The 22,622-nt window shown below is 33.9% G+C and overlaps 2 protein-coding genes across 3 annotated transcripts in view; one reads left to right on the plus strand and one right to left on the minus strand.

The window, feature by feature from the left end:
* Window positions 1-22,622, minus strand: part of LOC112127353 — a 26,081-nt gene continuing 3,459 nt past the window's right edge. Inside the window, exons 1-2 of one of the 2 annotated variants that reach the window (XM_024228167.1) lie at window positions 6,159-6,431; window positions 1-724 (exon numbers count right to left, since the gene is read on the minus strand). In XM_024228167.1, the coding sequence (XP_024083935.1) occupies window positions 387-724; window positions 6,159-6,342 (522 nt within the window). In that variant the 5' untranslated portion in view covers window positions 6,343-6,431 and the 3' untranslated portion in view covers window positions 1-386. Of the gene's footprint in view, window positions 725-6,158; window positions 6,432-22,622 lie in introns of those variants that run through there. The other variant, XR_002910526.1, reaches the window with a different exon arrangement.
* The window catches only part of LOC106668964 (RNA-binding protein FUS-like), a 21,606-nt gene continuing 10,396 nt past the window's right edge, over window positions 11,413-22,622 (plus strand). The window contains exon 1 of the mRNA XM_024228169.1: window positions 11,413-11,494. The gene's annotated coding sequence lies outside the window, so the exon portion shown is untranslated. The remainder of the gene's footprint in view (window positions 11,495-22,622) is intronic.

The following is a 22,622-nucleotide window of genomic DNA, read 5'->3' on the forward strand; positions in this document are numbered from 1 at the left end:
ATCAAGCAGATTTTTAATTAAAACAAAGTCAATAAGTTACTGCTTAAATATTTTATATCACTAAAAGTACACAATAATACAAGTGAAACGATCCTAGTTGATTGTAAACAAGGGTGAATTTCTTTGAAAGGTTTATCACACATTATTAATAAAATAATATAATTATATGAGGCTTGATGTCGCTGTAAACAAAACCGTATAAGATTTTCAAAAAATTAATCTAGGTTGAGTAGGCCAGGACTAGTTTTTCTATAAGTTTAACAGTTGTTTAGAAAGTTGAATAACTAACAAACATGTTATAGATTCATGATCATTTACAAAATCACCTACGGTACGTTTTGGGGGACTTAGTAAAATATTTTTTCAAATCAGATTTAGCCCCGGTTTTAGTGATGATGATAATAATCGTGGCCGTCGTGGGCATCGTAGTAGCCTCCTCCGAGAAATTCGTGACCGTAGTATCCATGTCCCTGGTCGTACGGGTAAAGGTAGCCGTACGGGATGTGGTTGTAGTAGTACGGTACGACGTACTGCGGTACGTGGATCACAACCGGCTCCGGCGGCGGCGGGGGAGGAAGGATGATCGGCTTCGTATCGTAACCATACGCGGGGGCGTACGCACCAAAGCCGCCATAACCGTGCGGGAAGGATTCACCGGTGGCATGTCCTATCCCGTGAGGCCCGTGGGCGATTCCGTAGCCGTATCTCCAGCCTTCTCCACTCACTAAAACAAAAAAAATAACATTAGCATATTCTAATCGTTTCACTAAACAAATTGCGTATGCAAAGCCTCTGCTGGGTCCCAGGACATGTGGGAGTAGAAGGCCGTTGCAAGAAAGCGGATGTTGTTGCAAGAAGAAGGGCTGCTATACTGCTAATATGACCCGTGCCCTTCTGTGTCATAGGAACGCACACTGTCAATGAGCACCTCAGACAGAAGGATAAAAAGAAAATGAGGAAACAATGGAACTCACTAATTGGACACAAACAATCTACGAACCACCTATCAAACTTTGAAAGGAAAGAACAGAATGTATTAAATGAGGCAGGAAAAAGCATCCTGACAGGATTCTTAACAAGATACAGCAAACTAAATGGACATCTGAATAAGACTGGCATAACCCAACATGGCACGCGCAGATTCTGCAATGAATCAGAGGAAATACTAACACACCTACTATTAAACTGTGGTGCTACACTTGCCTGCAGAAGGATGTGTTTTGAGATATACAACGTAGATGAGATCCAACCACTAAAACAGGGCCTACTAATCAATCAAGTTATTTGGTGAACTTGAACATACCTGTGTACTTTAAGCATAGAACGCGGGATACATTAGCTCTTAAAGGGCGCAGTACAATACACAACCCGACTAATACCATTTCTACTTTTCTATACGTTTATTTTTGCACTTTAAACATGAAGGCATTCTCAACTTTTGACCCATATTGATGAAATTGAATGCTGCTCAACTATAGTATATCAGCGTATAAAATCTTCACGTCCCTCATATAGAATTGGGTTCAAAAGAAAATAATGATGATTTGGAGATGGTGAGATGCGGTCTGGTGTGACTTTCAGGGCTCAAAGTGATTGTTTTCTGTTTGTGTGTCAAATGTGTCATTCTTCCGTGACATGTTGAGAGAGGGGCACTCTCAACACGACACACAAGACTGACACAACTACACAGAAAACAAACACTTTGAGCCCTGAAAATGATCTCAATAAAATCGAAACGTTGGCTCGATAAAGAAAATATTTTTCTAAACCCATATCACACCAGACCGCATCTCACGATCTTCAAATAATCATTAACTAACGATCACTAAACACCACACAATTTCTACAAGAAAAGAAAATTTTTAACTTTTCCTTTTTTTTTTAAATTGAATTAAAGTGTAAATTAATTAAAGTAAGCAGCGATAACAAGACCGTGCTTCAAAAAACACTATCATACGAACATGGTGTCACAATCAATTAGTTAATCAGCTCTTTCACAAGTTAGAGAAAGTGAAATGTCATGGAACGAAGTTCTGCAGGTGTTCACCTCTCAACTTTATCACAAATGCCTCCTTGAAAATCCAAGTGAATAAACCTAAAAAATAAAAATGTAATTTCGTCCTGTCCGATCATGGTTTAGCCGATCAGACATTGACTCATAAGAAACCCACCATTAAAGATGGTAATGTCCATCACCTCGATGACCTCATCAAAATACCACATAACTCAAAAAATGGATAGCTACGGAAACAATAGAACGAGGAACAGTGGCCACAAAACGAATTTAAATTAGAAAGACGATTGGAATTGTTAAAGGAAATGTTTAATTTGTTAATAAGTATGAATTCCACAAGGGCGTTCTCTCAGTTGACCTTTATTTGGGTAATTATCTACTTACGAGGTTGTGAAAATCCCGGTAATACCTAGTAGTAACCCTTTTTGGAACACGAGTCCATCCGCACATTTCCGAACACTAAAGGAAGAAACTAACAAATTTTTTTTAAAATTTTAGATTTTGTTTAGTCAATTTTAAGGCCGGCAATTCCGAACATTGGTCATCACCAGCACCCTCTTTCTTAGCTTCGCTTTTCTTTTCTTATCTTTCTCGCGTTTTATGTCTATTAATTTATTTTATTGCTTCACCAACCAATCTTCTCTTTTTTTATCCTATTGCTACCCTCGCTATACCGCGCTTCGTCAATTGTGAATACACAAATAACAAACACAAATGCACAGAAACACATAAACAAGAAAAAACATGATCACCTGGTTAGCATTCACCACCTCAGAGTACTTAATATTTCTCGGGGTAATTGGAAATATACCTCTCCATTCAAGCTAATAAATTACATTTACACCCTAGAATACATTCACACTATTCCAGAGCACTCGATATTCCTCGGGGTAACTGGGGATAAACCCTGCCATTCACGCTAATAAATTACATACACACAAATCGTTCACCCTACCCTTGAATATTCGATATTCCTCGGTATAGTTAGGGGAATAAGCCCCTCAATTCAAGAAAATAAATACATTCTTTGCAATAAATAACACATTCATAACATATATCCTACTAAAAATATTTATGGCTCAGAAATATTGGAACAGCGATCTGTGTCTGCTGAAGTGCCTCAAGGGTGCGCTTATCTCAACAAATTTAATTAATTACTATATTTTACTACACTTCAATAGCTTTATGACGTGCGTAAAGTTTATACTTTTTGGTCTATTATATTATTACGTAATTCACGTCTTTGTGACCAACAACTTGTAAAATAAATGTCTCGTGAGCAGTAAATGTTAATTAATGTAAATAAACATGTAAAATATTGTCAGCAATGAAAATTCATTTTCCCTACCCCCAGAGTACTAAATATTCTTTGGCGTAATTGGGGATAAACCATGCATTCACGCTAATAAATTACATGCCCATACCACTTAACATTCACACTACCCTAGAATACTCGATATTCCAATGATAATTTTTCAATTTTAATTCAACTTTTCCTTCCTATTCAATTTATTGTAATATTCATTATATTAATTGCGTTCGAATTAAGGTACTAATTATCGTGGAGGCATACTTCGGATAAAAATGAAGATTTTAGTCTTCAATACAAACAGAAAACTAAGGCAGGACAGGCAAAAAAATGTAATAATTAATATACTCAAAGGAAAAATAACGTTGGACATAAAAAAAACTAAGATAACTAAAAGGATGGATAACTGGAGTCAAACGTATAAATACAACGAGCCTTTTTTTTTTTATCTGCTTGATGTTATATAGTATACTGTTAGTGTTTAAAAAAACGGTATAAATGAAACAAAATAGCTTTAGATTTGTCCTGGTGAAAAATAACTTATTGTACAATGTTCAAACAAAATTAAGACAATTTCCCAGCGGTTTTTGATTAAATATTTCTCACGGAAAATGTTCTCAGCCGTCTGAGGAAACCTGGAGTAACAGAAAGGATGTTAATATCTTTTTTAAATATAATACCTCTGAGGTGAGAAAGATTGGAGAAATAATGCATTTTACTTATAAAAGATCTCTCAAGCATCCAATATACTCTCACATTATTAACTCCATTATATTTAGTGGTCTGATCTGAGTCACCATAGCTCAAGTGGTTAGAACAGCGGCATATTGAGCCGAAGGTCGTGGGTTCGAATCCGCTCGTGACACAACTTTTTCATTTCAACCAAAACTTTACATAAAAGAGATTAATTAATCTGTCATTGTTCTTTTGCACATTCGTAATTGGGTTGTTCACCCGTCACAATTTATCAAAGCAAGAGGAAAACCATAAGGATCTTTATTGACGTCGTACCATGAATAAGTTTAATAACATTCGAAAGAGGAAATTTAATAAAATTCAAATACAAGAGATTTTAAATTCTCTTTTAACTTAAAAACTTTAAAAAATATATATGTTAATTCTAAAATGTAAGCCATTTATTATATGTCAGACAACAGATCTTTTTAATCTCTAAGAAAACAACTTCCTTAGATATTAATAATATTCGTACGATATTTTTACAACCATTTAAAATTCAATTAATCCCTGAATTATAATCGTATTGAGATAGCAAAATGGAAAATATTGTGCTAAACAAAAGAATGTTCGAACTCAGAAACACCTCAGCGAAGTTAAAACAATTTCATCCTATTAGCATGACATCAATGAAGGATAATTATGATTTCAATAATTAGTTGTTCAAAGTTCTACATAGTTCTACATAAATAAAATACACATAATAAATTATATAAAAATACAGGAGAGGATGCTAAGTTCATTCATCCTTTCTTATATCCAAAATTATAGCAATGTATTGCTTTTGAAAATGGGCTCACGAATTTGGATGTGTTTTCAAGTTTTCAGAAGATATTTATATTAAGAAAATAATAATGACTGCCCAGGTTTAAATTTAATCTTTCTAAGTCGAATTAGGGAAGATATAGCTTCGTTGATGTGTAGAGAGAAATCTTTCAGCCATCAAAGACGGTGATTATACATTGGGTTAAAAGTCAAAACAAAACTGGAGATGCCTTTGGGAAGGAAGCCATTTTATAGTGTACACCATGACAATAAATAAAGCAGACGTTAACATTTTCACAACCAAATTATAAAAACTACAACTCAGCAAAAACTAGAAATAACTATCAACCTTTATAAGCAAAGCTTAAAGTTACTTGAAGAAAAAACATGATTTATTGATTTATATTCCATATCTTTAGGCTGAAAATTACCTATGACCTTTGAGGAAGATATATGTATAGTATTTGGTAAATGATCTCCCCAACAAGTGTTGTCCATGAAATTCCTGTCATGTAGTACAGGTACGCCCAGAAATTTAAAACGAGAAGAAATGACTTATCGAAAATCTGTACAATGCTCAGAGAATATACAATTTATTTCATTTTCAGGTATTTCATCGGAATCTCGTCTTTTGCATATACATAGTTCAGCATTTCTCGTATTCAGTTTTTCTGGATAATGAATGATAACCAAAAAATTGTGAACCTGTTCCTTGCAGTATATTGGTGTTTCAACAATTCAATTAGTAATAACTTTCAAACAAAATCTGTTTTATTTCTACCTGGCAATATTAAGAAGGATTAAGCTTTGATTTTTATGGTCATTCATATTTTATTGTCTTTGTTGATATACCAACCGAGTTTATAGAACTACAATACAAGTTTTTTCTTTTTTCTTTTCTTGTATTATTATCAGTTAATTCCCGACCGACTGACTGTTATACATACTGTTTTTTGGTAACATATATTTTTTATGTATAATCGCAAAAATCATTAAAATATATTATCTAGTTATTTTATCAAAATGATGTAAACAAGTACAAATCGGGAGGTAAACCGATGAATAGGCTTTCTGTAAATGCTTTAAAAATATTCTTGAAAGCATACCGCCCACCAATATTGAGTGAATTTAGTTTCGGAATATTTTTTTATTAAATTTGAATTTTATTTGTCATTTATAGTAATCATACATATTGATAAAAAGAGAAAAATAACAAGATAATGAAGGTATAAGATATTTGTACGATTCAAACCATGGAGTACTAAAACTTGGCTGGATATAGTTTGGAAAAGTTAAACCTCTGCAATTGATATATATCTATATATATGGACTTACCTACAGATTGATGACTAGTTGCTACCCCATGTCCTCGAACTTCCAAAATGCAGCCCAAAAGGATTAAAGTGCACAATCGGCTGAGAGGCCAACGTTTCCGATTTGCCGAAAAAAAGCGGCACTTGGAATTGTAACGGCCGCAATTTACTTCGCTCGTCGCAGAGTTTCCTACGTTCGGCACCATCGTTTGTCACTTGACTGGCTTTCCGTGTCGACTTTCCTCTACTTTATACCAACCCTAAACCGTGGAATCTGACCGCTTCTCAACCTTGTCGGAACATCGGGGAAAAGGCAGAGAAATCCAATGACACCCAGATCCGCAATGCCATCGTTTCAACGCTCCTCGGTTCTAGGGGTCGACCCAGAACGTCCCGGTCTTCTGCAGAGCACTTGGGCCGTTGAAGGCCGACAGCCCGATCTTTCACGTTTACTTTTTCGGTCCATTATCACATTACACCTTTCACAAACATTGACATTATTTCCTTCAGGATAATTCTTCCTCCTAGTACCTCATTCGTTTACAATACTGGATTACTTGTAGAATTGTAAAATAAGGGTCATTACCAACACAAGTACACTGTACCTACTCTTTATCAATGTTGGTAGATAAATAAATAGTACAGTTTATGACAGTATCGGGCCAGCCAATTCCAGCTTCCATCCAGCAATTTGACGTAAAAATCCGATGATTTGCCTTTCTTAAAAAATCTGCGAAACTCAGATGAAATGGCATGCTAAGGTATAAACTAAAAGCTGTCTTTTCACATTGCGTGCGTAGTGAGCACTTATTGCGATTAAGACGTGCAGCGTTTCGACCACTTCCTCACCACCTTTACCAAACGAGAGAATTTTGTCCAGTTTAATTCTATACCGTTATCAGAGTTCATAGATAGCTTCCTTCATGTAGACACTCACCTACTTTTCAAAGCCTCAATTGCCAATATTTCTGTACGTCGATTTGGATCCATTTTCAAATTCAATATATAAGTTAGATTTTGTTAATATAAAGAAAAAAGTTGCACTTAAACTAGTTTCTAAGAGGATAATGAAAGAAGCCGAATAAGGAGGAAGCAAATTCAATTTCAAAAACAAAACAAAACCAAACATAATAATATCTCGATTTCATCAAAGTATTCAAATCCGCAGAATTGACTTACGTAAATAATTATAAATCTGTTGACTACAAGAAAGATCTTAAGTTTACTTCGCCCAGGGATTCTAGTGTTCTTTATGATGTCGTGCAACATCTAATAAAAGCCTTGCTTTGCCAACTGCCTAGATAACGGAACTCACTTACAAGTCAAAATACCCACAGATTTCTTATCAGATGACTATTTCTCATTACATTCCTTCTACTTTCCAAAAAATCATAATCTTTGATTTCATGGATTCACCTTCAAATCCTATGTTTTTCAGTAGGTTTCCGAGTTTTAAAATGTTGGTAATAAACATAAAATGCATGGTCTTTGTCTCATAGTATGTTTCGTTTGGCTTTGAACCCCTTTTGTGGCATACCGAACTGCCAAAAACGTGGATCCATTATACAATGAGTAAGACATAAGTCTTCTGTTCAATGGAAATATAGTCCTGGACAGAGATAGCGAAAAATTTAATCAGAGGACCATCGCAGAAACTAATCGCAAAACTACTAAATGTAGTACGTGTTAGGACTATAATAATCGTTTGATTACTGACAGCGTACTAATTTCTGAAGTCATAAGTATAGACCAGGAACGGCAGATACAAGCCTGGGCAGATATTGCCAGGAAGAAGAGCTCGTGGAACGTGTCCTCCATTGGTACGAAGGTTTATTTAAGCTAAGATTCCTATTCCTGGGAGAGGTAAGCCCGGGCTAGAAGGACACAATCAGGAATTCTTGAAAAAGCGTTGGGAAAAAGCCTTAAACATTATGAGGAGCTCTAAAGAACAATGGTAGCGGTGCACAGGTCGTAAAGAGGCCGGCTCCTAACCTAATCTAATCAAGTTAGGGGTAGGTCAGATAGGGTTAGTTTTAGAGATAGGGGCGAGTGAGGTTAAATAGGGTTACATTTAAGGCTAAAGTTAAGGTTAGGAATGGGCTAGGTTACACTTCCACGATGTATTGTTTTTGTAGCGAAGAAAATATACAAATTCGGGTATTAAATTAAAGTAGCAGTAAACTAATCGTTTCATCAGAACTAGCCTGCAGCTCGAGGTTCTACATATTTCAACAATAATCTATGAACTCAAAAATTCGAAACTACCGTCAAAAAACATTTGCATTTTGTAAAATTTCTATATCGCTTTAGACTTTATCTATGTTACCGGACTTAAAAACTTTGACAAGGCGTATATATTGCCCGCGGTTCGATGAGATCAAAAAGTACGTCGTGCGACGACGATCTGGCATTGTTTATGAATAGATAAACAGTTTTGCCATTTAAAAATTATTATTATTAACTGTTGTGTTCTTATGTTCAATGTTGTACCAAAGAGTTATTTTTGTTTAAATTGTATTACTTTCATTGTTTTTTAAAAGAAATTTAAAAATCTTATGAGTAATTTTTTAAACCATTTGTAACCGGAAAATCAATATTCTAACAATTAAATGTTAATTTTACACTGGTGATAACTGATCTTTAAAGAAATTAAGTAAATGTGTTTAAAGCTCATTACAGAGTCAACTTTTCTGTACGCGTCATATTTGTCACTATGCACAGAAATATGAAAATCTTGATTAAATTTTAGACAAGAACGTTAGAAAGTCATAAAAGAACGTTGAAGATAGACGAAATGTGAAATATATCGAATACAATTGAGAATCAGACTTTAGAGACAATAGAGACTTATTAGTCCAATTTGCAGGATAACCTCATGCACGGGTCACCCTGTATACACTAAGAAAAACGTATAAAACGTTGGCTTGGATTTTGTTAAAAAAAATCATCATTACATTTTTTATTTGTCAATAGACAAAGCATTGAAAACCATTGTAATTTAAAAAATAAAAAATGCGAACCACTGATAAGTTTGGATTGTACATTTTTGCCAACTGATTTAACCCAATTTTGATACAAAATTTCTTAGAAAACAGACAGACCTGAGATGGCCTGTAGTGTTAAAACTGTTTCATATCTATTTATAAGTCTAGTGAAGGGCACTGTTTCGTTCAAGTTTCGTCTAATTTCGGTTTTTCTTGACAGGCTCGTTTAAGCTATCGGATGAATCATTAAACATTAATCAATTATATTAATAACCGTAAGAGAAAATATTATAGTAGAACAATTCCGAATTGCAATAGAACACCAGCAGCCCCCCCCCCAAAAAAAAAACGTTTAATATCAATATAGATGTAGAAAATAAATAATTCTGACATATCTTACAGATAATTTTTACTTAAAATGAACCATACATAAGTTAATGATATCCGCACTGTAAACATGAATTTAACTCTCAGTATAAATCTAATTCCCAACATATTAATAGTATTTTATTACATTTTTGTAAACGTATAAATTATTTAATTAAGATTTGTGCTTGAAAAAGATAAATAAATATCTTATCCTTTTATTTATTTTTTGACAACAATCGAACATACGTTAATTTGTATAAATTGTTTGATTTCATAAGTTTGCAATATTTACCGAGATAATTTTGAAATTTTATCAGTGATTGACGTTTGGCTTTCATTTTTGTAATTAGTAAATAATATTTATACAGTTTTTGTTTTAACTACTGTGCTTTTATTTGATTGTAATTTAAGCATCTGGCGAAATTATTTAAGAAATTATAATCATTGAATTAATTTTACTAGGTCTGGCCTTTTCTTCGTAAATTAAACGGGACGAAGAGGGTCTTTCATAGAACGGCACACATGATTTTACGATTTTGAAAATACTTATCTCCGCCCGCTCATAAAACTTGCTTGGAATGTCCATGTGAAAGAGTCGCATTTCATTTTATGTCAACCTTGGCTCAACCCAGACCTCTCTGCCTTTGCAAAACTAATATTTAAAACAAAAATCTTTGTTTCTAACAAATAATCATAATCAACATAATTCATTCGATCAATTTATATTTACCAATGAAGTTAACATATTCTGAAAATTAACCAAGTATGTAATAAAAATAAAAGAGAGAACATGGTCAGAATTTTAGAACATATTACTTATTAACTTGTAATTTTGTATTGAATTCAGGGTTGGTAATGTTCAAACGGCTTAATTGTAGATTCTAACTTAACGAAAAAACTAGGGACGAGTATCAGGATTGACCAGAGTTAAGCATTTTCCAACACAACACTCAGCATAAATTTTAAAAGCAGCCGATGTAAACATTGTTGCCGATAGTCTACAACCTCCCACTTATCAACAAAAAAAAAAACTTGGAATGTTTTGATAAAGTTCATATTTTACTATCTAGCAACGTAAAACCATTGAAAGCTCATGGTTACCTAAGAATCTATTATAATGTCAATAGAAGTAAAAAATATTAAAATCTTTTATAATTAAATATAGTGATGAAACCATTTTTTTTAAATTCTTAGAGAAATAACGAATAAACTTTTAGGATAAATTATAACGCTATACAAAATTATTATTATTAATGAATGAACTAACGTAGTTTTCATTATTTAATTAAACACATGCATATTTTTTAAAGCAGTTAGCTCTAGATATTTGATGTTTGCTCAGTAGACCAAATTAATAGCTACAATGGATTTCAGTTAACTTCAATAATTTCACTAACAGTATTTAATTAATTATAATGTTAAAAGGATAAAACGTTCGACAATGTCCTCAAATGTATCTCTTATATCTAATATAAATNGAATTAGTCATGAGTAAATTAATCATTATATGATTTAGACATACCTCATGATTGAATTAATTATGATTAAATCATATAATGATTAATTTACTCATGACTAATTCAATCATGATTAAACTTCAATCAAAATTCTTAACATGATTGAATTAGTTAGATTTTGCCCAACTCTGCCAGAAATACTAATTAAGTCTGGATGATGGCCATGTGAGTGAGTGCACCGTTCAGAGATGGTATAAAAAATTTTGAGAAGATTTTCGCCTTAAAGACAAAGAATGTCGTGGAATGATTTCTTCCCTAGATGATGATGTTCTGTAAGCTTTGGTTAAAGGTGACTCAAGACATGCGGGATTCGCCCAATACCAAGCAAATGTTCTCCGAATCCCGACGAGTGGGGACGAGTGCTCGGTTAATCGCCGAAATATTCGGTGCGCGCTTTGCTCTGCTGATTGTCGGTTTCCTAATCCGTCTCAAAGCGCAATTCTTGGTGTAACAGAACTCAAAATATCCGCATATTCGGGAACTGTACTGTACGTATTTCTACTGTAATCATCAATCATCACAATAGAATTAGGAGAAAAGGATGGAGGAGTGAGACCTGAGGAAAATATAGAATTAAAAAATTGGAGAAGGTATTCACGAAAGACAGGCGGGGAATTTTTATATAACTCACTCCTCCATTTTTTCATAAATTCTTAGAGAAATAACGAATAAACTTTTAGGATAAATTATAACTCTATACAAAATTATTATTATTAATGAATGAACTAACGTAGTTTTCATTATTTAATTAAACAATGCATATTTTTTAAAGAAGTTAGCTCTAGATATTTGATGTTTGCTCAGTAGATCAAAATAATAGCTACAATGGATTTCAATTAACTTCAATAATTTCACTAACAGTATTTAATTAATTATAATGTTATAAGGATAAAACGTTCGACAATGTCCTCAAATGTATCTCTTATATCTAATATAAATGTCAGAGGCTCGAAGTGAAAGTGATGCAACCAGTTAATTTATTAATTTATTTTTGTAAATATTGGTAGGTAAGATAAACAACACATCAGTTTGAAGCACTTTCATTATAATAATTTAATGATGTGCCTCAAAATGAATAGGAAAAGTCAAATATTTTTAGTAAACATAAAACTGTTTATATAAATCTCCTAAAAGAGAAGATGATACAGTTTTATATTTACACTACTGTAACCTTTAGAATTGTTTATTCTTATTATCTATATTGTTATGTATTTTGAAAACATGCCCAACATTAAGGGAGTCTGCGCGAGAGAAAGAAATATAATTTGTCCAATGTTAGCTCAGAGGCCTAAAAGTGAGGGAATTAATTAGACAAATAGCTGAGACAACAATTTTGGAAAGGTACGTGCTGTTCAAGACACTACAAAACCTCAATTTTTTTAAACATAAAATAATGAGTGGTAGATACAACGACCATTTAACGATGAATGCAAAACACACTTCACTGAGGAAAAAAGTGTCTGTATAATTATATTGTCCTAAAGTGCTCAAAACAACAGATTTTATCATCAAAACATTTGAGCCTAATTTTTTTATGGCCATGTATTACACATTTCAATATTTTTTATATTTATAGTCTAATCACACTCTACTCTTTATCATATTTAGGATGACCTCTATAAGCACTTCGCAGGAGATGGAACCGATGGTGCTTTAATAAATTTCAATGTCCTTTACTACGTATGGTTAGTAGGTATACTAACTCTTAATATGGTTCAGCATCCTTCCCGCGTGCGTTGTTCCCGGTCGTAAAGTGGGCCACCTTAGTTCTGATCTAACGTTTCAATGCTACCACAGTACATATGTCGTCTTAGTTCCTAAACATCAACCAATAAAACAAAACAATGCTGTACGAAGACCTGGCTGGACTCTTCAAAAGCCAACTAGAAGCGAGAAGAATGAAGGACCCATGGAATTCGAACGATTCGAGACCTATGTGCAGCATATCTTCTTATATTCGAGGTTTAATCGGAACTGCACCAAAAAAGATTTTACACCGTATATTACTAAGCTGTAGAAAATGACTCCTTAGCTTTGGGCTCAACTGGGCAGATCCCTTTCAGCTGGAAATTAGGTGGTAAAGTTTCAAAGCGTAAAAAACTTTTCCGTTTTCTATTTTTACTCTTTGACAATCTTATGTTTTTTATTTTATTTATTTATTCTTCATATAGGACAGCCTGTCCTTTACAGAGGGAGTGAGATCAGACATATATATATTACAGGTTTACCATATTACATAAGAAATATAAAATTACAAAACAATGAAAATGGAGAAAAAAATAACAAGAAAAAAGAACAATCCACATAATAACAAAAGAAGAAAAAAAATGTATATAAAATTAACATTACAATAAACTAAATGTAAAAGAACTTCTCCGAAATAATAAAATGCCTTAGTTTTAGTGAACTATATAAAAAAGATGAATCAATTATTGACTTCGTCTTTGTTTTGAGGGTACAACATTTTAAACAAAGGAATTTTTAGCGGGATGTATTTGCGCCTGAATCACAATAGAGAATGAATTATTAAACAATAAAAACTTTAATTAAACAAATTAAAAACGTCATGCTAGTTGAATATATATCTCACAACCACTTTTTCCATATAATTAAATAGAACAATTATACATTAATTAATGTGAGCACGTAAAATATTTTTCTTTTCGTTTTTTAGTCCTTATTTATAAACTGTTATGATTATTGGTGCAAGGCGATTTACTTTGAAGGCAAGTACATTAAATAAATGCCTTGTGAAATAAATCCGTAGCGTTTTTCAATAATTGTATTTAATGTTTCTTGCTTTTTGAGCCAATGTTTATTTATCATTATTATTTATACACTCAGAAAAGGGATTAGTTAAGATTGATACTCGTCAGTTTCGTTCAATATCTCGATTTTACAAGGTCATTTGATAACTTAAAATAGAAAAAAATAGTTCATTTTCGTAATTAAAAAGGTGTTTTTTTACATCAAAGGGAAAACCGCTGTGTTTTAAAATTTATAATTTGTGTAGTGATCACGATTTAGAGGAAAGCACCGACCGTAAATAGTTTACTCGGTTTTGAACTTTTAAACGTAGATGATGACCAAATTCAAGCTTTTACCGTCAGGTGACGCACACTCAACGACTCACACATCGCACAGATACTTAGCATATCTCAAACAAACAAAATTCATATGAGAGATGTGTTTTTTGAAGCGATATTTGGATTTCTCAAATGTTGGCTGAGAATAATTTATTGGATTCCTTATGAAATGTAAACGCGATTTTTAAAAAGATTGATAACTGGGGTGAAAAGTATGTCTTTTACAACAGTGTTTGGAAAGGAAAATCCTGATGAAATCGAAGCAACCCACGGTTTACAACTTCAAAAGCTGGATTACATATTAAAAAGGTAATGATGTGCATTTAGTGAGATGAAAAGGGGCTGCATTATTATAAGCTGCTTCTGCCTAATCAAACCGTTGGTTCTTTAGTATACCGCACATAATTTAAGCGAATTAAAATCATCAATTGCCCAAAAAACGACATTGGCTTTCCAGACATGGCAGAAATTGTCGGAGCTCGGCTGGAATGAGCTACCCACCCATCGTATTGGCCTGATACTGCCCCAATTTTACTCATTCCGGGCTCTGCCATTATACGCTGTTAATGGGAAGGAAAACTTTATTCCCATCTGAACCTGAGTAGGGCTGAGTGTGAAAAAATAGAGCACTGTTTCTCTTTTGATTGTTTCAGGAGGTGAATTGGAAAAATACATGGTACCAGACGGTAAAATTGGGACCAACGAAACTGCGGCTCCTGATCTGTTGTTAATCGTTCAAAAACCAGAGAAGATGGAATTACAAAATTTAACGGTGAAAAAAAATGTTTATATATTTTTAAATTTGATTACAAGTACGTGAAATTTTCGTCGAATTTTCCACCAAAAAGCGCTACAGATTTATTTTACGACCAAATTGTTATAGCATAGACCTCACAACCGAACTCTTCTCACATAATTAAACAGAACAATTGTGCAATTAAACATTTTTAATTAATGTGAGAATATAAAACATTTTTCTTTTCGTTTTTGATGTTCTTCCATGATTGCGGAATATATGGATTAATTATATTTATTGATTGTTGCTGTTAGGCCATTTATTTTGAAAACAGATAAATTAATCAATTATTTACTCTTCCATGGCCCGTTTCGGTATCCTATATATATATAAAACATATATAAGTACATATGCTAATATAATATTAATTAAATATAATATATTATATATAACATATATGTAAGAGTATCATATATGTTATATATAATACATACATTAATGTATAATCATTAATCATAATATAGACGATAAAACTGTATGATGCCCAAACGTCATATGGTCAAATTTATATAACTGATTTATTTTCCTACATTCAAAATAAACGGTCTAACAACGATAATTAATAATAGTAAATTTTTTTTGCAAAAGAAGAGGTCAATGTCCGCGCCCGTATCATAGGTTTATATTTTGTTTTGTTGCTTTGTTTTTCGTTTGTTTTTATTGACTGGTATGATAGAACGCTTCGGACCTCTCCGTCGGAACGATTTACGCGTCACTAGCCTACTTCCGAAATCGTACCCTTCATCCTGATCGGGAAGGGGTAACTTTATATATTATTTTCCGTCTATATTATCAACAATTTCTGAATAAACATGTCCGTGTTTTATTCAGATCAAAGTAATTTACTACGCTCAAATCGAAATGTTTTATTTAATAAGACAGTAAGCTATTTATTTGGCTATAAATAAAACATGTTATTCGTAGGGAAACATTCGGACTTAACATTGAGTTCTTGGACGTCTACACGTTGAATTTTTTTTCTGGATTGAAAAAAAAAGTTGGTATAAAATAGAATCCTTTACATGAAATGTCTACAGGAAGTCATAAAAATAAAATAAAATATAATTTGTAAAAGTGCTCTGGGCGTATAGAGACAAAGCGTTCTCTATTAGGGAATCACAGAACTAAGCGCGCTCACAGCGCTCTGTTCTCGTAGGTAAAAACTTACATATTTAAGCCCATTTCTCTTCGATGAACAATATGATTTTAAAACGAGCTCAAATTCACGTCTATTTTATGTTTAGAATAGTACTTCAACATTTAATTATTTCAAACTTATTCGAATAGCCAATTCATGACAAAAAGTCAGTATTGTATAACGAGCACCAAGAGTGTATTCCTTATACCTCCTTGTGTACTCCTTTAACAATCAATCGCAAATTTTTAAAGCATTTTACGTTATAAAGCAAACCAGACAAGTGAAATGATTTCTATTCATTGACATTGGTGTTATTTTATTGAAAAACTCCAGTTTCGTTTGATTTTATTTTGTCGAATTTTCGGTTATTCCTTGACACCGAGTAAATTATGTTTCGGCTTACATTCTATCAATAATTTGAGCGTAAAAAACGTTTATTCTAATAAGATGCGATATTGTCAGAAAACATTTGTGCTGGTATGCAAACAAGCACTGTAATCCTTAACGATTGATGAAACCAAACTTTCCTACTTTCATGCTTCATGAAATTAGAGTTGAATCAACATCCCAATACATATCTCAAAATTTTTTTCTTTTAATTTTCACTCAAAATAATTATACAACTAAATAACAATGTGACTAACAACCATTATGCATCTAATAATATAATACCTATGACATACATTTGGCCTTCCAATTTAAGTTTTTTAAAAAGATAAAACCTTTGGATGGCAATAGGATAAAGTAGTTTATGAGTGAATATTTGGAGTCCGAGCTTTATAGCACTCAGAAGGGATTTAGCTAGCCTAAGATATAAGGTTTAAATGTTAGGGCGTGAAATGACCTTAGCTGTTAAAAACACTCAAAAATTAATAATAATAATATAATAATTTCTTTAATAATTTATCAAATATTGAGCTGTACGGAAAATAATGCAGGTTTCATGTTTTCCTTCAATCTCGATGCAATAAACTGTTTACATTTGATGGATTATTCTTTTGTTCCAAAGCCAAAACTTGTTAATCCTCTTCAAAACCAAAATGTTTGTTCACCTCAGTAGCAATTCGGTTACTTCAGACTTCAGTAAGATGTCTATGCGTGGTTTTCGAATAATTTCATTTTACGTGTTTAAACTCGGTCGAAATGATGTTAAAATGGCCAGAAGTCAGAAATACTAATTAAGTCTGGGGGAAGGCAATGTGAGTGAGAGCACCGTTCAGACATGGTATAAAACATTTTGAGAAGATTTAAAGACAAAGAAGGTCGTGGAATGATTTCTTCCCTAGATGATGATGTTCTGTAAGCTTTGGTTAAAGGTGACTCAAGACATGCGGGATTCGCCGAATGCCAAGCAAATGTTCGCCGAATCCCGACGATTGGGAACGAGTGCTCGGTTAATCGCCGAAATATTCGGTGCGCGCCTTGCTCTGCGGTTTCCTAGTCCGTCTCAAAACGCACAAATTTTCGTGGTGTAACCGAACTCAAAATATCCGCATATTCGGGAGCTGTACTGTACGTATATCAACTGTAATCATCAATCATCAGTAATTATTTTTCGATAATAAACGATTCCTAACTAGTATAGATGTATTAATGAAAGAACAACTGAAACAATAGAATTAGGAATGAATTGACCCAACATAATAGTCTGAGTTCCAAGAGACATATTTGTGGAAATAATATCTCTCTCGAAGCATGGTCGCTACATTTTAAGACACTATTGAATCCTGTCATTACTAATAAAACCCTCATCTCCTACTCTGAACCACATATAGTTGACCCTATTTTGGATGCCCCCTTCACCTTTGCAAAGCTGGAATCTATCCTTGCCAGGCTTAAAAACAATAAATCCCCAGGTCGTGACAGAATTCCTTACGAATTATATAAAAATTCCCCGCCTGTCTTTCGTGAATACCTTCTCCAATTTTTTAATTCTATATTTTCCTCAGGTCTCACTCCTCCATCCTTTTCGAAATCAATCATTATCACCCTATTTAAAAGTGGCGACGTCAATGATGTAAATAATTATAGAGGTATTTCCTGCCTGGACTCGATCGCAAAAATTTTCTCTCCTCTAGTCCTATCCCGCTTTGAAGGCTTTGTAATAAGAAAGGGTTTATTGAGTGAATGCCAAATGGGTTTCCGTAAAGGTTACTCTACAAGTGATCATCTACTTGCCCTGTTAAATATCATTAATATCAACTGGCCCAGCCTAAACAAATTTTTTTTTTTCGTGGATTTAAAAGCCGCATTTGATAGTGTAGATCGTAGAGGACTTTTGTTCAAAATTAGTAACTACGGCTTCTCTTCCAAACTTTTGAATATTCTAAAATCTTTTTTCACACAAACAGCATCAGAGGTCCGAGGGCGTGAAGGTTTATCCAATTTTTTTGAGGTTAAATGTGGTGTTAGGCAGGGTTGTCTACTCAGTCCAGTTCTGTTCGCTCTCTTTCTTGATGATCTCCCCTCGACTCTCGAATGTGGAGTATATAGGCATCGTTAGCATAAAAATACTACTTTAAGCAGACGATATTGTCATTTTGGTAGATACCGCGCATGGGCTACAAAATAATATTAAAATATTTGAATCATATTGCACCCAGTGGAACCTGACAGTTAATCTCAAAAAGTCCAAAACCATGATTTTCAGAAGAGGTCTTAACTTAAAATCAATAATTACATGACGCAACAATAAAACATCATTCATTGACAATAAAAGCTCTCAATTTAAGTGCTTCCTAAACCAAATTGAACACATCAATGCCTGGTTTTTTGCTCCAAATTTTAGCAAGAACTCAAGTTTGTCTAAATTGTTACTATTTACACGGGTATCTATGTACTTCTTTAAATAAAAGGATCTTTGAGGTTGGTAAATTGAACAATTTAAAAATATATGTTCCAAGTTCTCTCTTCCTTGGAGTCACGCTCACCCCCCAACTACACTGGTCACACCATCTGAAAAAGAAAATATCATGTGCGAAGCTTGCTCTCTGTAAAACCTGGGCCCCATTGATGAAACAGGAAGTGGTTCCGATCCACGTGAAATTTAATGTATTCAACTCGGTATGTCGGTCAATCATCTGTTACGGCTGCCAGATATGGGGCTACCAACAATATGAAGAAGTCGAGAAATTCCAAAGATTTTTTATGCGTAAGTTATTTGCTCTTCCTAACCCTACCCCAAACTACATGATTTATTTAGAAACGTCCACTGACAGGATTGACGTATATACCTTAAAACTTCACTTTTCATTTATTTTCAAAATTTTGAATTCCCCTTACATAAAATTGGCAAAAATAACTGCGATCGAAGTCATCAGGAATAAGATCGCCTGGTATGCCCAATGGCTTACGCTCTTTCAGAGATTTGAAGTAACCTGATTTGCCAGCTCCCTTTTTAGATCTGCTATCTAGATTCAAGGAACGGCATTGGAACGGTTGCTTACTCCGAGCTTAGTCCTCGCTTAACTTTTCCTTATTCAAAAACTTGTCTCACCCCCACACTTTATTTAATCTACAGAGAGAGAACCTTAATTCCCTTAGTCTTTCAAACTTAAGATGGCTACTAAAAACCCGTTGCGAGGCCCTTAACTTGAACTCTGCACTTTGGTTGAGGGGCAAGGAGGGGTTATGTGCCCTTTGCAATTCTCAATCTGTGGAAACAACTCTGCATTTTATGGCCGAATGTGCAATATTGGGCGAGATAAGGTTGCTGCACTTGGGATCTTTTACCCTCTCTATGAGCGCTCTGTTAAATTTGTTGGATGGCCCAGATCCACGGGCGCTCACGCAGTATGTCCGCCACGCCTGGAAATATAGTTTAGACCTAATTATGGAATTCAATTTCTGACCCCTCCAATTAATTCACTCGATTTCCTTTATATAATATATCTCTTTATTATATCCGATTTTTTGTCCCTTTACCATTAAGACTTTTCCCCTCGGTTTGTTTTCTATTAGAAGTAATTTTACTATTATGTTTAATCTTTTTTGATGGTGTACTAGCATGTAGCGAATAATGTTATAACCTCGCTTTAATTCTTACTATTTTTTCGTTTATTCTTTTTCTCTTGACAACGACTTCCGGCAGACGGATTGTGATCCATGCCTGTATTATGCATTGCTAATAATCATTGTTATATACGTAGAAATAAAAAGCATATTAAAAAAAAGTCTGAGTTCCTCGATTTGTACCAAGCTAAACCAATAAATTAGAACGCTTACAGCTTAAAACAGTTACCGCACCTGCAGCAAGGTAATTTCACTGTTCTCCAACATGATCGGTAGTACTGGACTCGCCCCAGCAATTGGCAAATACGTATTCGCTATTTCCGCGCAAACTGGGTGGTTGTACGAACCCCGCATGTGTATATACATACGCACGCTATTTGGCCAATGCCAAGATGAGCATATTGATCTTGGCAAATGTTCGGCGGCAATCGTCATTCGGCAAATACTACATGTCAGGAGCCACTTTAAGAAAATTCCAGAGCAAATGTTGGAGAACTTGCAGAGAATCTTTCAGTTAGCAAATCGACCGTCGATGACCGCCTCAAGACAATTGTGCAGGGGAAAAAGCTCGAAAGTTGGGTTCCTCATGCATTAAACGATCGCCAAAAAAATCGTTATGAAGTTGAACACTTCTTTGCCAAAACAGAAACAAACCTTTTCTGCATAGAATTGTTACTTGCGATGAAAATTGGATTCTCTACGACAACAGTAGATATTCCAGACAGAGAAGCAATGCACCAGAAATTGGCATTATTGAAGCTAACTTTCAATCAGTCAATCGGAAAAGGCCGATTCTCTTACACGACCACATGTCTCACATGTGATAACACGAAAACTGTTGGATCTTGGTTATGGATCCTCAGCGTCTCTATTCTCCAGATTTCTCGACTACCGATTTTTCAGACACCTGAACAACGTTTTACAATATAAAAAATTTCAAAAGTCGATAGAAAATGCGTTTACAGAATTTATGCGTTATTTATGCGTTTACAAAGGCTCAAAATTGCGTTCAGAAAGTATAATGAAGTTGCCATCACGTTGGGAGAAGAGTATTGAAGGAGTTTACTAACGAATAACCATACTTTCTGGTTTAGGGGGATTAAAAATATAAAAACATCCTTTGTTTCATCCTCTAAGGGGAGACTCGAGGAAGGTAGGGGTACATTTTTATTTGTGCTATTGTTCAAATTCTACCTATTCTAGTCGGTTTCCCCTGGCTAGTTACCCCTTTCCCATAAAATAATTTTGTCTCTAATAAATAAAATATAAGCCAATATCACGGATGGAATTCGAACCCATGTTCTTTGAAATACTTGCCTTTATTTAATCTCAAATGCGTTTCAAAATTAACTTATATATAATATGAAATTAAGTTATATTGACAATTAATTCAAGCAGGGAGGTGGTATACTCGATATTCCTCCATCCCTTCTTACAATGTCAACATATAATCCAAAACTGGAACGACATATTAAATAGTCCATAATATTCCTGTGTCCGTGGTGAATCAGTTTGCAGGCCTCAAAACCAACTATTTATAAAAGGCAGAACGTATATTTCATAAATGATAAGGGTATGAAATGTAAGAATATTTTTCCGCTGGAAGCTCGTCCATCATTATACCAGCAGGCACAACAGCAGCAAAAACAAATATTTAATACATATCATCTCAAAATAGATAAAAGACCATCTACCACTAACACGAATGGGATCATACAAAGATATATATCATACAATATCCAATTGCACAAGGAATAAAACAGAAGACTGTACAAGAGATTGACAGACAAAGCATTAAAATTAGAACAGTTATAACAAACTATTTTTTTTACACGTTTAGTGATGATATATTTAACATTTTTGGCCAACCCAATACGTGCAATATGTGAAAACTTCTCTTCATCCTTCATGGCGGGGACATGAGTTGAAAATTTCCCGTGCTCTCTGGCAAAAGCCACGTAGCATTTCTTGTTTGGAATATCTTTCTTGTATGGAAAATCGATTTTTCGTATACCGTTCCGGCTGGACGTATGCCATTGGTTAGATGTTCGTTACTAGGGTAAAGGTGATAATTATAGTAATAATATTTAATTAAATTGAGCATACTTAGATCGTTGATATGTGAAAAATTGTAACTCTCGAACACTCTGCATCAAGGTGTGGTCTTGAAGAAGACAACAAATGCCGTTGTTACAGCCTTTCGACCTATGGTAAGGGCCTTCCTTGGCAACGTTGAGAATGAGTCCGTTTTGAAGGAAATTTGAGATAAAAAATCCCTGTAAAAATCTGCAGTCATAGTTAAGATTGTTTTGCCCCGACGATGTCCTTGAAATCGAAACTGAATTTGCTTTCTTTCAGGACCGGATAATGTTCCAGAGCGTTCGTGGATGAAAAATTGGTCGATATTTCTAATACTGAAAACAGAATTGTAACTGAAAGTTAGCGATGTAAAAAAATATAAAACAATTAATTATTCACAAAACTAACAATAATTACATATAACAATCTTTTGAGTGACTAGGGCACACTTACATTTTTCAAAGATATAAAATGTTATTATTATAACACACTTGCTTTGTGTTAAA

This window comes from Cimex lectularius, unplaced genomic scaffold (genome assembly GCF_000648675.2).
Source record: "Cimex lectularius strain Harlan isolate CLEC.00 unplaced genomic scaffold, Clec_2.1 scaffold249, whole genome shotgun sequence".
NCBI lineage: Eukaryota > Metazoa > Arthropoda > Insecta > Hemiptera > Cimicidae > Cimex > Cimex lectularius.